Source organism: Pygoscelis adeliae, unplaced genomic scaffold (assembly GCF_000699105.1).
Source record: "Pygoscelis adeliae isolate BGI_AS28 unplaced genomic scaffold, ASM69910v1 Scaffold318, whole genome shotgun sequence".
Taxonomy (NCBI): Eukaryota; Metazoa; Chordata; class Aves; order Sphenisciformes; family Spheniscidae; genus Pygoscelis; species Pygoscelis adeliae.
This window is the reverse complement of record NW_008825430.1, coordinates 487,589-503,470: the sequence shown is the minus strand read 5'-3', so window position 1 is coordinate 503,470 and position 15,882 is coordinate 487,589. Positions and strand designations below refer to the sequence as shown.

At 40.3% G+C, this 15,882-nt stretch overlaps 1 protein-coding gene across 1 annotated transcript in view; it reads right to left on the bottom strand.

Annotated features, from left to right (window-relative positions):
- Positions 1-15,882, bottom strand: part of ARNT2 (aryl-hydrocarbon receptor nuclear translocator 2) — a 79,747-nt gene that overhangs the window by 22,775 nt on the left and 41,090 nt on the right. The window contains exons 9-12 of the mRNA XM_009330894.1: positions 7,672-7,748; positions 5,389-5,523; positions 4,429-4,503; positions 199-350 (exon numbers count right to left, since the gene is read on the bottom strand). Of these exons, the coding sequence (XP_009329169.1) occupies positions 199-350; positions 4,429-4,503; positions 5,389-5,523; positions 7,672-7,748 (439 nt within the window). The remainder of the gene's footprint in view (positions 1-198; positions 351-4,428; positions 4,504-5,388; positions 5,524-7,671; positions 7,749-15,882) is intronic.

Genomic DNA, 15,882 nt, shown 5'->3' with positions numbered 1-15,882 from the left:
GTGCAGCCAGGCCCTGGAAGCATCACAGGATAAGGACACAGAGAAACAGCTACGCTGTGAGATCTCATGATGCAGAAAAACCCTGTTACAGACTGTGCTGTTATAGAGAAACAAATGCAGCTAGAAACAGGCTACAGCAAAAAGCAATGCTTAAATTCTTTCAAAACCACATATGCGAGCATCTGGAAAGGCACATACTTTACATTAGTGTTGGTACAGATGATGTATTCAATCTCATCGGAATAGGGATTCTGAAATGTGAAGCTGCTGGTTCTGATCAGCATCCACTCCCGGTTTTTGGTACGAAAACGATACATCACAGACAGGACTTGACCCTTCAGTTTCACAACCTGCAAAACCATTTGGAGAGGTTAATTGCTACCTGCTGTGCAAATGAATAGTAAACAGCAGTAACTGGTGTGTTTTAAACTTGAATTACAGAAAGCTATGGACACATCAGGGAGATTCTTAATTTGAAGAGAATAAGCAAAATCTGATACATATTTGCAGCTATTTCCTTCAGAATGAAACCCTCACGCTTTGTTGTATAAAATGCCATTTTCCAGCCTGCGTATAAGAAGAATACAGATTCAGGACAATCAACAGGTTGTGCTGTTATCCCAACAGGGAAGCTTTAAGAAGGTTTTAATGTGGAACGCTTAACGAGAGATTGACAGAAACCAAACTGAGGATCTTTCAAATGTTTATATGTAAACCATAAACCAAACATTGCAGCTGAAACAAAAGCCCACCAGAAAAAACATTTTGAGGTTGACTACCTGCTTTTCTGCTTGGATACCTAGCTATACAATTCATACATGTGATATACCAAAGCCCACATCAGCATCAAAATTTAGGATAATACTTAAGATGGCTTTTTTTAGAAACCATACATGGTTGTTTTGGTTTTTTCCCCAAAGGCATTATAAGACCATCTACGATGGCAAAGTGCTAACAGGAAACACTTGCTTCTGGCTTTCAAAACAAGAAAGAGTGAGCCAGTCTTTGAATGGAGAGAACACCAATAAGCCACTGTCCATTTTAATAGTATTAATGAAAACGGAGAGCAAATTCTTTGCTTGGACAGCCTATTTGTTTATGACTAAGAATTCAGATGTCTGGCAATACTCAGTTCAAATTCTGTCTTTGCTAGCTGAAGTTTTGTTGCAGTCAATAGCTGGGCATCAAGTGAGAAGTAAGAAGCAGACAGCTAAAGAAGTACGCTCAAAACAACGCTTGCACACTGGCACTGTAACTGCATTTTATGTGTTATCTAACAATCTTGGTTTAAGTCAGAAGAAAACTTACACGGTTTCAAGTCATTCGGCCGGCACTTACCTGGGCTATCTGTGCTTATTTTTTATTGCTTTTCCACCAAGCTATCTCAGGGGTGCCTCAGGGAAGGAAAGGGATGGTCTACTGCAAATAAATGCCACATCTTGTTGTGGATTCTTAATCCTTATCCACTGGAATTTATTTTTTATTAGCTATCTGCAGCCTGTATTCTCTAAAAGTAGAAAATCCAGTATTTACCCTCTGTCTTGATCGAAAAGCAATTGGATTAGGAAAAATGCTCCTATCCTGTTTTTTTCCAAAGGTCTCTATTTCAAGTTGATCAACTGGATACAGGATTAAATGGAAAGAATGCAAATAGAAGACACAAAAAGCTTTAGCAATGCTCAGGAAAGTTCAAAATAATAATGAGGTAAATGCCTTTTGCTGGTTTTTTTTTTAAATGCTTTTGTAGTTTGAGTTCAGTGAGTGACATTCTTTTATCAGCAATTTTCTACCACCACACCCAGGGTAAAAAACAAAGAGCTTGTGTAAAAGCGTCCAATCTGAATAGCATCCTACTGGATATCAAATAGCTGTATTCTGGATCCTTTGATACTAAACTCTATTTGTTGATCTTGGCCTTGAGACTATCTTATTCTGACCTGATTTTCCCACCCTGATGAATGAATTTATCTTCCCAAGGAAGTAAAAGCTTTGAGATGGATACTGGCAATTGACCAAAAACTGCAAAACCCTCCCTCCCTTCCTCCCTCCTCTGTTACGCACCAATCTGGTTCTGATACTGTCAGCAAATCAGCAATGTCAAGTTTTCAGAGGGTTTTAGAAAAAAAGAGAGTCTATTGGAAATCACGGTTACCCTTTTAATGAAAAGATTTCTAAGGCAAAACTAACAATAATAAAACAAACTGCAGGGATCTATTGTCCTGAAGTCTGAATTAAGCAAACACTAATTCTGTAATAATATATAAAGCATAGAGATCGCTGGTGGGAAAATCCTGAACTGTCTTAAAACAGTGCAGACAAACAAGATAGCACAAAAAATTTCAAAGCTAATGTTTAACCTTTACTTTCTTAGATTCTTTGGAAATAAAAACCACCTGGTGCATAGCTTAACTGTTTACTTCAGTCTTTTATTGCATGACTGAAATAACAGCCCCAATCACACTGCTACTGTACTGAACAAAAATATACCGCAAAAGGAATTGCCTACTAAAGAAACTGCACAATATTTTCATAGATTGGACACAGGTCGAGTGAACAGGAACTTTCACTTCTAATCTGCATTTTTTCCTGCTGTCTTTTTGTATGACTTTAAGCAAATCATGTAGGTCCCTGATCCAGCGAATCACTTGGGCACATGCCTAATAGTGAGTAGTGACAGTGAAGCCCCCAGCAACTGAGTTCAGGGATACACCAGCAGCCTCCCACCATCTGATCTCACTCTCGGTGAACGCAGTGAGGACCAAGTTATTAACTTGAATGTTAGTTAGTCAGCCCTTCTGAGCCCCAGGCAATCACTTCAGAGACGGATGTTTTGACGTGTTATTATCCAGCAGCTCTCTGTCATTGTCTCTTGGATAAATTAGTGGAATCAATCATTTGGGCATTAGTGAAAAACAGCATATGCATTCTTGTGCCACTGATGCAATCAGGCAGAAGTTCAGGGAGCTGAACCAGCTGAAAGCTAGTCCCATGCAAAAGCGATTAGTCCCTTAGCTAGCCTACCCGGCAAGTCCATCTGTGCTAGTATCAGGACACTAGGAAAGGTAGGGAGGAGGACAGGGAGGAGAGAAGTAGAAGTAGGACCTGACTCCTGGTGACAGCTAACCATCAGGTAGGTTTAGCTGCAGCATCAAACCCCCAACCAAGGTGGGGCAGAGAAGATGACTGGGTGTGGTGACCTATTTCAAGCATCTAACTCTTACAGGCTCCTGCCTGTGAATCAACATCTTGAATTTAAAAGGTCTTTAGCTGCTGTTTGAACTCAGTCCATTCAAGGGACACTGAAGTGGATGCAGAGTGCTCACACGATCTTTTCTGCTAGCTCAGCAGTGGGGTTGGTAGTCTCCGCTTGAGGGAGGGGGTGGTGAGAAATAGCTCAAGAGTACTGATATCTTACACTATCTCAAACACTCTGTAGAGACCATTAACCTCAGTTTCATGATCTATTCTATGGACACAGAACAGCATTTAGCTGTTTTCCCCAGAGAGGCTTTTCAAGCTCCACTTTTGCATGCCATGCCTGAATAAATAGTTGGCTATACAAATTATTTTAGAAGTTACTTCATATCCACGTTTCACAGATGAAAATACATCTCAGCATCCAATGCAAGATGGATCAACAAAACTTGCTTGAGCTATAGGCTGTTGTCAGAAAATCTGGAATGACTTAGATCACCTGAACCTCAGTAATCGGTTAAACATACTACACCGCGCTTTCTAGTGCAGTTGGGAAGGTGCTGAAAAGACCAGCAACAAGCAGAAGGCTTGGGGGAAGCAATCCTACTGTATGTCCCAGATCAATTTGAAACAGTAAGCTCTACAATGGAGTAAATGCCTTTGATACAGCTGATGTAAACGTGGCCCACTGTAAAAATGAATCCAGATCAGTAACTCTTTCCATACATAGTATTTCTTTCATTACTTCTGTCTGTATTTCAATTCCTAACAGGGAGAAGGGCCAAATTCTCTACTGATGTAAAGCAGTATAACTCCATTAAAGTATGAAGCATGTAATCTATGCTAGCAGCGAATTTAGGTCATAAATAATCCAGCATTACAGAGGAGTGTAACTACTTTGAAATCAACAGCCCACTTCGGTTAGTGCTTAACATAGTGGGATCTACACAGGCATCTCCAAAACAGCTCTAACAGCAGTGAACACTCAATTTTTTGTAAAAAGAAAACAAAATTTATAACTATGTGACTTATTTCCGAAAACACAGCAAACAGATGCTGCCGTTTAAACTACCCTTTATGCAGCTTAACTGATTAGTAACTGATCAACAAATTGTTTCGTATCTTGCTACTCCTTCTGCGTAACAGAAAAATACCTTGAAATGAAAAATAAAAGCTACTTCTCTGAACTAAATAATAAATAAATGGCAGAAGAAAAGGAGCAGGTCGCAGCACCTGTTGGAAACTCTCCCTCAAATGGCTTTGATCTTCAGGATGGCAGAATTCTAAAATATCTTTCCCCAGAAGATCCTAGAATAAAACATAAAGCTGTGTAAAAAACCCAGACCACAACACAAATCCACGTGCAGATCTGCAAGTGATCCTTGCAGACACTGGATCTACCACCCTTAATGGGAGTACTCAGTTAATCGGGGATGAATCATACAAACAAGGTTTGTAGGCATCATGTCGCACATTATATTTGTACTGTTGCGTAGATACATGTATTTACAAGCAAATTTTAAGTGATTTTTTTAAAATCACACCTGTGAAATGGTGTCTTGAAAAGACTGACATCCTGTATTACAGTTCATTTTATGGCACTAATTTTTGGAAAAACAGTTATTATAAAGCTACCTAAAATCAAAATAAATGGGAAAAACAAATGAGCAAGTAATTATTTTTGCCTCTAAATTGCAACTGTTAAAGAGTTATCCGAGGGAGAGTTGTGGTAGTCAGGAGTTCATTTACTATTCTACTCAGTTCCATGACTAGCCTCCTATTCAGAGGAGTAGATGTAAGCCTAAAGGAAAATAGATGCTATAAATGATGTTTGCTTATTGTTCAATAGATTGGCAGAATTAAAGATCTATAGGACTAAAACTGTCTCAAAGCACTGTTAACTTTCTACCACAGAAATGTCTTCACTGGAAAGCTGTGCAAGGTTTAAAGCATCTTGCTGTTAGAATTCTAATTGGATCTAAAAGGTATAAAAAGATACCCCAAATAACAAAGGGGAAAACTGTAAATTTTACAGAGGTGTGGATGGTAAAGAAAAATGAACAGCATTTAGCGCATGACATATGTATGATCAGCTACAGATATTTCACATTTTGCTGCTTTCATTTTTAATGCACAAATAGAATCTTCTTCATTAGCTCTAACCAATCTCCACATTCACAGCGACTCACTGACCTGGGGCTGGTAGCCAATGACGCTGATGCACCTTGGGTCGACGAAGGTGATGACTCCATCAGAGTTGTGCCTAGACAAGAACTCAGTTGGGACCGACATGCCATTCATGTCCATGCACACTGGAGAGCTGGTTACCTACGACCAATGAAGTCCACAGCATTTAGTCCACAGAACAGTCACCTTAAGTCAAATTTGATTACGTAGCTAAAGAACAAAATCTGTTGGCAGAGTGCTAACTACTGAAGGAAGTCATAAATAAAACAACAGCACAGATAAATGACACAGAACAGCCTTTAGTCTAGTTTACAGGGCAAATATCTCACCACATGGCACCTACCTAGGCTTACCAGCACAGCAGGAAAACAAATACACCAGAAGTTCCCAAGAAGGAGGGATATAGTAACAATATAAGTACAGATAGATTCATCTCACTTTGTGGCACCATACTAAAGTTAGGAATCTTGGTCCCTACCTTTTTCAATCAAGAACAAGAGACTTGCAGAGGACAATTCAGTCCACCCATTTTAGGATAGGAAGGTCAATCTCTAGAAGAGACCAACTCATTATCTGTAGACATCTCCAATAGCGCAGACTAAACACTCAACTTTCAGCTGAGATGAACCTCACCTGAAACACCCAGAGAACCTGAACAAAGTTCTCTACAGGTTGAGGTGGGTGATATTCGGCCAGCAAGCGGCTGCTCATAATGAAAAAACACAGTCCTCCTATAAATGCTCCTCAAATCTCATCAGAGAGAATGATCTATTTCCAGCTCTCTGCCTGAAATGTGTGCAATCAGGCCACTTCATATCCATTCATTCCTACCGGGGCTACAAACGAAACCATTGTTTTTCTTACAACTTCCAGAGCTATCTCTGTTAACAAGGTCCCAATGCAAAAAGAGCAAAATCTCATTTTTTTGCTGTCTTGAAGCAGATTAGCCAGTTAACTGTATGCCAGATTGCAATTTGCTGTTACAGAAGAGTTTTAGTTTGTGCACCTTGACTCCTTTGTGATTAAACCCATCCACAGAGCCTCCTCTTGCCCTCCCTTACACACCCTGGTGGCTCTTCTAACGTAACAGATGTTTTGACACTCCACACGTTACTAACGTGATTTTCTCGGAAATCATCTTGCTTTGGCAGCTGTAACATATGAATCCCCGTAACTTCCTTCTCTCCATTACTGGAATGTATTACCCTTTATTATAAAAGCATGATTAACCTAAAAAACATCACGCAATACTTCTGTAGCTCTGCCATCGCAATGGAGACACACTCTGCAGAAGTGCTAACACTTGCAGTAATGTGCAGGCTGTTCACCTCAAGTAAGACGGGTTTGGCACCTGTGCTCTAACGAAAGGGTCATTCTGCCTTGTAAGAAGGAGCGATGCCATCCTAGCAGATGGCAACGAGCGCGGGCCAACAGGAGATCATGCAGGAGGCTCAAACACGTTCACCCATGGCAGAATTCCCAGACTGGGAAGATAAAAATTAGTCTCCCTGCTGCGGTGAAGGAGACTCACCGCGACTGCTCTAGCTCCTGTTCAGAACTCTCGTCAGCAACGGACAAAGGAAGAAAATGTAAAACGTCAGTTGCAACTGTCTGGACAAAAAGGAAGTAAAATTTTATTCTCACAGTTCCCTCGGCTGTCTCTGAATCATCACATCTGAATGCACACTACAGTACACACTGAGAATAAACCTATTATTTGTGAAGTGCCTCTTGCTGCCTTATCTTTACCATTTTCAGAGTAACTCCTGCAATCACAGTTTCTCAAGTAGTTGACTAGCCAGAGAGAGAGAAGAATGAAAGAATAGCAAGCAGCATATCACTGGCTTTGGGAGCCACTTTAACCTACCATCTGCAGCACCTGTACTCCCACATTTCTCACAATCTAGAATATCCCAGCCCTATGCACCCTAGAGAATAGCAGGTCTCTACATGCTCATGCTCCAGGAGCACCTTTGCCGCTGTTGTTGGGTTAAATACACATAATGCACCAAAATCACATTTTCATTTTGCTCTGTTGACATGTTCTAAACAAGTCCTGCCCACGACAGGGGGGCTGGAACTAGATTATCTTTAAGGTCCCTTCCAACCCAAACCATTCTGTGATTCTATAAGTCACTGGCTGCACACCGACATCGAGGCACTTTGTATTTTGTAGTATTTTTAGAAGTTACAGTCTAGTACCAGAACTTTGTGCAAATCTTTTACAACTAAACCACAACGCCGATTACGCTTTCAGAAGTAGTTTGTATAAGGAAAGACTGGCATTACCTGAAGCCTTCCTATTGCCACGAGGCAATATTTACTACCTTGTCCCACATCAGCGTCTTCTTCTGGTATAGTCATTCCTAAAGTAAACGATAACAAATACTGTCATAATTAGTAAATTGGGATGAGCAGAGACGTTGCCGGCCTGGTTCTATATTCTAGATGCTCTAAATCATACAAAATAACTTTATTGCCTTATTAATGCATTATCTCTGGGTTCAGACCAGATGATCTTTCTCGGTCGTGCTCGAACTTACATACCTCACATGCATATACAGTACCCACGTCCACTATTTTGGCTGCCGAAGACAAAGCAGATACAGAAATTCCCCTATACTCCGAGATGGACAATAACATTTCCACGAGTACTTCACAGCATGTTACTGGAACCACGTGGTCACTTAATACGTTCAGTGAATGCGCACTATGTTCAGTTTTCTTGGTGAATAATATATTATAATGAGCCTTAAAAACACAGCACAGCCTAGATCTTTCATTAACTTCGTGCTCATATTTAACAGCTGGTTTTACTTTTTTCTATAACGGACTAAATCTGGGTTATTACGTTGAAGGACTGAAAAAATGCGGATGCTTTGCTAACAGTGCTTGTTTCAGTTGTGTAACAGGAGTAACTATTATAAACACAGGAATAATTTCAAAACATACATGTGTACTGATTTCCATCTCAGTGTTTGTGTCACAAATAGGAATGTTCAGATTAGCCCTGTTTACTTGCTAGCTGGCTAGGCCTTTAGTTAAGGCTATTTCCCAACTCCAGTTTTGAGATACCAATTTCCTATGAAGCACCTAAAAAAAACCATCTTCCAAGAGTGACGCTGCTGACTTATTTTAAGTGATTTGTAAACTCTTTCACAAGGCTTTTCAAGGAACTCAGTCACAACAGGCAGTGATTCATTTAAGAGGCACTTTAAAGCATTAATGAAATTAATGGCAAAGCAGCTACCAATTAGGAAACAACAGCCACTTTAGTCTCAAAATTTGTAATTCCCAATGTAAGTCAATCTTTGGACCGTGCAGAGGATGACAGCATACAACTTTCTTAAGTGATGCCTCTGAAAAATGACTGTAAATGCTGCTGAGTGAACCGAAGCAGTCTCTGAAGGAAGTTATTTTGTATCAAAATAACTGAATCTTATCTGACAATCAGTTTCTAAATAGCACTCTACAGGGATTTTTCAGTTCCCATTGAGCTATATAATAAAATCAAATACACAAAGTATGAAAGAAAAAAACACGTATTTTTGTATAATATATTCAAACTTTATTTGCAACGGAATTCACAATTTTGGGGGCCTAACTTCATTTGCAGCCCCCGACAGATAACTAGGATTTTATCAGGGGATCTCAAGAGCTTTACAAAGAAGGCGCATTACTGGCCCTTCTAACAAGTGGGAAATTGAGGCGCGGTATGAATTTCAGCATCACACACTACATGAGGTGGGCAAACCCCCCTTGTCTTCCACACAATGATCTTACTATCCAGAGATACAAATTTGGCCCTAAATAACTCCTTAGCTTCTAAACCTATGTGATATCCCTCGCCAAATGCCAGGATACTCCTCTGAAATGTTTTCTTAGAAGCCACATGAGAAGATCAAGGTGACAGTATGTGATCTTACGAGTACATTTTAAGAAATCAATCATTAAACACGTAAGTTAAAAATAACATTGGAAGGAATCGACATGTTATTTTTCAATTAAACATTATTTTGTGCTTCCGATAAAGGTCCCTCTGTGGGTTACTAGAGACCCAAACTGCCACTCGAGATCCTTCACCTGATTTAGAACATCCTTGAAGACAACCTGCATTTACCCTCCCCGTGGGACTGTTCTGCACTGCCTGCAGTTTATCAATTCATCCTTCAAGCAGTTAAATTACAAAGCATTGTTTTGGTATTTCACACACCGCTATTCCGGTCTCCTTTCTGTAACACACCAGGCAAACTACAAACAAGAGCCCAAACACAAATAAGTCCCATGCTCTGAGACACCAGCATACCACGGAGAGCATAAACCACTGACATGAAACTACAGTGAAGAGGTTCATATTACAGAAGTATTTTGTTTTCCTTCCTTGCTGTGTTTACAGTTATTTCTTCAATACAAGACTTAGTAATTAGCTAATGACAGCTCCAATAGGCAAAGAAACTGAATTTGGCTGCCTCTTGAGAAAAAGAGAGAAAATTACCCTGAAAAAGCAACAGCAAACGTATCCACTCAAAATTGTGTCCACGTTAGACAAAATTTTGGCAGACACATGGCTGCTATCTGCTCACATACACGTGTTAAACCACGACACGTGCCTGGAAGGGTGAGCTCCCAAAACTAAACTTAGACTCCTCCACACGAGCAATTTTAATTTTAAATAGGTAGAAAATGGTTCACTGAGAATTGTGTGCGGTTTGCAGGATTCTGGAAATAACTGGAATCCAGCGGTTTCACCTTACAAAGCGGTGACTAGAGGTGTGAACTGAGAGCAGGACAAATTAAATGATGCAGCATGAGGATGCTGACTCTGCTGCAAAAGAAATGCAGCAGTGTACAAAAAGAACCACGGGAGGAAAGAAAGCACCGGAGCAACAGAAGAGTTGACCCAACACTTTGGCTGGAAGACGGCAGCGGGGACTGCATGCCTCCGGGAGATGGATGAGGAGTCTCTCACTCCTCAGCCCTGAACTCTGCACCAGGGCAAACTTGCAAGTTCAACTGTCAGCCGAAAGAACAAACATTTTAAAAGCTGGTGCCTGAAGCAATCACGGTTACATTCAGACAGCTCGGTACAGGTGGTCTGATTTCAAAGATGGTGAGTGATTCTAGGTCCTACCACCTTCAGAGGATCTTCTTGGTGGATGCCTGGTACTTCTGAGAATTAGGCCGCTTAAACATAGGGTGTTTACAAAGTGCTGTTTTAAGGAAATAATTCTAGGCATTCTCACTGGATAACCTTAACCAAAAGGTCCCTTTAAAATGGAGTTTTCCATTTGAGAAGGACAAATTTAAAGCTTCACAGTCAAAGCTTTTTGACTTCAAAAGCTTTTTCAATGGTTTCCTTAGTGGCACAGTGTATTGCAGAGAACAGCACAGATACTCAGCTGGATGGCTTCCACTTCGCATAATCTTTTTTCTGCAGTTTTCAACAACGCTTTCCTTTTTAGGAACTTGGTCCATGCTTGCTACTGCCCAAATAAACTCAAAGCAACATAAGCAAGCTCCAAAATTAAACCTAGCTAAAAAACACCATTTCTGATGTCACTCTGTTGGCAAGGGAGGCTGTTGTTCTAATTTTCACCCCCCCCCCCCTTTTTTTTTTTTGCGAGATGGATTACATTTGGTCTCTATAACACACTGGAAAATGTATTAGTTGGGTTATCCCACAGGACACGCTATGAAAAAAACCCAACCTGCCTGGAATTAATCAATACGTGACCCAGTGAATTGCTAACCCTTCCCTGAAAGTGCCTAGAGTAATTGTCAAAATGACTGTCTGCTCCTCTGCAGTGTAGGTGCTAGTACTGACAGCATTCCATAGAGGGAAATTGGTTTCTTTACTCTCTTGCTGATAGCTACAAAGTTTCAACTGTGGGTGAGCTTATATATGAGATGCATTGGTGGAGAGATTTACTTTTGCTTTAGCATACTTCCTATTGGACATACTCCAAGACGGACAGGTAAATAAAGATATGTGTACTGCACTTAATATCGGTTTGTCCAGCTCTTAACATAATGTAATATTGCTCCTTAGCACCACTAAGTACCATCAACATCTCCAAAAAAAGTTGCAAAAGCCACCAGGAAAGCAGCCACGAAACCGATCTTTAAGAGGCATCAACAAAATAAACATACATTAGTTATTCACATTCTTTAGGTGTAACCCTGAGAAAGGCTTTATTTCTCAACACCAAATATATGCTCCTCTTGAATAATAAACATAGTGCTACGCTTGTTCAAGTTACTACCAACAATTTGCACAGCTAAGCCTGCAACTGAGCATCACAAACAGAATGCTGTGCCGTTAGAGGTTGTATTTAATTTCCAAGTGTCCTTTATGCCAACAAACACTTTCCCACAGGGTAACGGCATGCGTTTGTGTGGACATAAGGAACTTTTTAGTTTTCCCAATGAGCTTCCAGTTGGCTCTAACAACAGAACGGCTTCATTTTCTGCTGCCTTCCTCTATCCTTCTGCCCCATATTTTCTGCAAGACACAGAACAGTGTTAGTGGATTTGTGGTTTTACTTCACTACACTAAAAAATAAATTATTTATGAGTCTTTAGAAGGACATAATTTAAGTGTCCAGTGGCCACCAGCAATCCCCTGTTAATGCCTATCTCCCTCAGAACCATTTTGGATAGTTACACGCCTGTGCATCAAACTGCACTGTGTGACGTTATCTCCCATACACAACTATGGAAAAAGGCTTTCACAAAAAAAGGCTGTGGATGTTTACAGCACACCAAGGAAAAATCTTGTGAAAAATTCCAACAAAAACGGAATTATTCTTTTTTATTAAAAAAAAAAAAGCCTTAAAAATTACAGCACTGCAAAGAATATTCGAGCAACTGTTTTGTTTTGTATTGGAAGAGGGAGTACTTTGCACAAACGTCCAGATTCTGGCCAAAACTTTAAAATAACCTAACAGCTTTGGCATGCTGTGGTTAAGACATTACCGTAAGTCTGACTTGGAAGACTAAAATGTTTCTTTTTTAAGATTAAAAACGAAGGAGAAAAAAAAGATTTCAACATTATTTGAATTTAACTTTATTCTGGGACTTTTTATTCGAAGTTTTCTAAATAAGTATCTATCTAGGCCTTTTCTTCACTATGTGTTTTTCTGCAGGTCCTGGCTTTGATTTACAGAAAACTAGCAACATCCTGACAGACTCTACCTTCTTTCTCCACCAAATATTTTCCATCAATTGTTATGACATGAAAAAAACCTATTAGGAAAATATCATATGGACCACATAAGATTCATTTCCTTCCAGGAATGAGATGCTCAGAGGGGAATAAAATAGAAGAAAAGCAAATGCTTGCTTAAGTTGAAAACTGAATGATCAGGTCAGCATTTCTCAGTTTTGTGAGTGGTTATGAACTTGAAGCATTATCTAGGCTAAGGATCACAAGCTGCTTCACCGGGAACAGAGGGACAAAAGCTGGAATTGGTGCTCAGCCAGTTTCAAACTCAGGGTCCTTCTACCTCATTCAAAATAATCCAACACTGCACTGTCATTATTTAATTTAGCATACACTCCACATAAGAAGTGAACAACGTAACGGGTTGGAACGTTGATCTGGAACATCTGACTCCTTTTTCCTTTGACTTCTACACAATTTTTACCCCAATTACAACATATAATTTATGGGGATATAAGCATGTAGGTATCATATGCCGGGTTTTGTACTTGAGCTTAGTTTTACCCTTCTCTTGCAGGCACAATGGAGGAAAATGAACGGACCGTTAACAAACCCAGCCTGAACGAATGCGCTCCTGAAAGTGGCTCGGTCGTCTCTCTGTGTCCCACTCACTCACTCAGAGGCAAACACACTGCATTAAGGGAATAGCCAAACAGCGCCTTTTCCAGGGGAACACAGAGAGCGCTCAGGCTGCAGCACTCCTGGGTCTGCTTTGTTAGGAAACATGGGAGAGGCAGGTGCTGCCTGCGGGTCCTGCATGCTCCGAGCTCAGCTCTGTGTGGAGGATGAGGCATGATGCTTCCCGTGCTTTCTCTCTCATTTCCCAGTGAAAAAGGGCTGTCTACCAGCAAGTGAGCCTTCCTGCTTCATTATGGATAAGGGGGGGGGGAAGTCAGGTTAGGTGTGCAAACTGATTTCATACTGACCACAGACCTGAGCCATAACAGAATTTGCTTTCTACTTCAGAGCTGTGGGAAAAAAACCCCAGTCCTTAAAATATGCCACCATACTGATGCCAACTGTCATTTGTTTTCACCTGCTTAAAGTATTTGAATTACTTCACAGATTTAGCATAGACTACTCACAGCAGCAGTGTTGTCAAATCTGATAGTCTATCACACTAATAATGATCACAGAGCAGTTCATGTCTTGATATTTCTGTATCAATACTGATTGTGTTATACTCAGTGTGGGGCTAACAAAAATTAACACACTGGCCATAGACAATGCAATACAACCCAGAAAGAGAAAATACCAGGTGCTAAACAAATTAGATTAAGTACAGATTAAGTGCATTTGCTAAATATTTGTTATTTTCTTTATGAAAGTATGTTTTATGTGTTGTATATTACTTGTATAATGCATGTGCCACATTGCATGCTCTGAAACAAAAGGATATGGGGTTTATATTAGAATGTCCACTTGGCAATTGAAAAATAAATGAAAATGGTCCTTTCTGTAGCTGAATTTTTAAAAAGGTGCAATTTAGCACAAACCCATTTATTCCCAAGTATCCAGAGAGGATGCAAAGGCCAGGGGCTCGCTACTCTCTAGCTGATTTGAGCAGAAGTGATTTTATTACGGGGTAGAAAAGCCTTAGCAAATTCAATTACTGCTGCAGTTATTTCATTTGCTTTGCAGATTATGGTTGAATTACCATTGGAAATGAGAACAAAAGCAGTGACGTTGCCACTTATTTACCCAAACATATTGAGGACCAATTCAGCTCATGGATATTCCCATTCAACTCTGGAAGTCAATGGATAGATACATGACAATGACCAACACGAAGTGGGGAAGACTGGGAGAGCAAATAAACGCTCATGAAAGAGGCCCCGATTCAGTACTATATGCCCTGAAAAAGGCACTCAGGCATGACTTATGATGAGTAACAATTTGGATGGCAACATAAAAGACCACTGAAATTCCACGTAAGGCTGTCAAAATCTAGAACATCCCTCAGGATTGTGCTATAGTTTGGAGGCATTAACATCGTGGAGGCACGCTGGAATATCATAAGGGAGCACCATGTGATTTTGAGGAGTGGAGTAATAGAAATGGGATGAAATTCAACATTACTAAACGCATAAGCATGCACTTGGGGACTAAAACAGTCATAAACTACAGCAACAGAAATGGGATGAAACTTCGTATTACTAATTGCAAGATCACACAATTCAAAGCTATTTTTGCTATGAACTGGAGGACCTTGAGTTGTCAACTGAGAAAAAGGCAGCCTGATATGTATATTAGGTGATTAAGGATGCCAGCAGGATGCACCATACAAAAGAGAAGTATGCCATACCATATACTGCCAGTCAAGACAGGAAATACCGTTTTCATTATATATCACTACATTCTCATCTGGACAAGAGTGTAGAGTTCTGGTGACCCACATTTTGAAAAGTTAAGTGAAAATATGAACAAGTGCAGAGAAAAGACACAAGGGTAAAGAAAAGAGAATGCATTGTGAGAGTGGAGATTAGAAGTGGGCTGGTTTAACTTTGCAAAGTCAAGGCTGACAGGGTATGACCTCCTTCTGGAAACGCACCAAAACACTGGAGACACACAAAGCAGGAAAACTTCTGCCTGATCTTCAGTGCAATATAGTCTAAGAATACACTGGCATAAACTTCCCATAAACTAATGAGGACTAGAAGTTAGAGAGGTTGCTTAGCATGGGAGAGCAGTGAAGTTTTGGAAGAGCTGGAGACGGGGAAAACACCTCACTAACGTAAACTGGAGCTTACGATGTGATACCTGGCAACGGGGCACTCAAAGATCCAGAAGATCCTTTTCATCCCATGCTCCTGCACTGCAGTGCCTGCTCCCCTGCAGAAATGGCAACTGGAAGTCATATACTGCTGACATTGTAACCTAGCACTGACATGAGTTCATGCGTTTGCAGCTCTGCATCAGCAACATGCACCCCTAAAGGGTTAGATCTCCTTAAATGTCCCATAACACGCAGCAAGCTTTTCATTCAAGCTAAGCAAGGAGCTAAATCAAATCTCATTTGACCTGCACGTTTCTGAAGAGACGTCCTGTATATCAAGACTGAATTCAATTATGTTTGGAATTACCAATAGAAAAGTTAATCACTTTGTGGAAGAAAACAGAAAACCCCTTTCATTTTCATAGAGCAATTTACACACACTGCACTCTCACTCTTTTGAAACAGAAATGAAATTGAAACATTTTGACTCCTACAGCACACTGAAGTATATTAAATCCTATTAGCAACAAGAGGGGAGGTTTTCCTCTTCTGCCAAAACTGC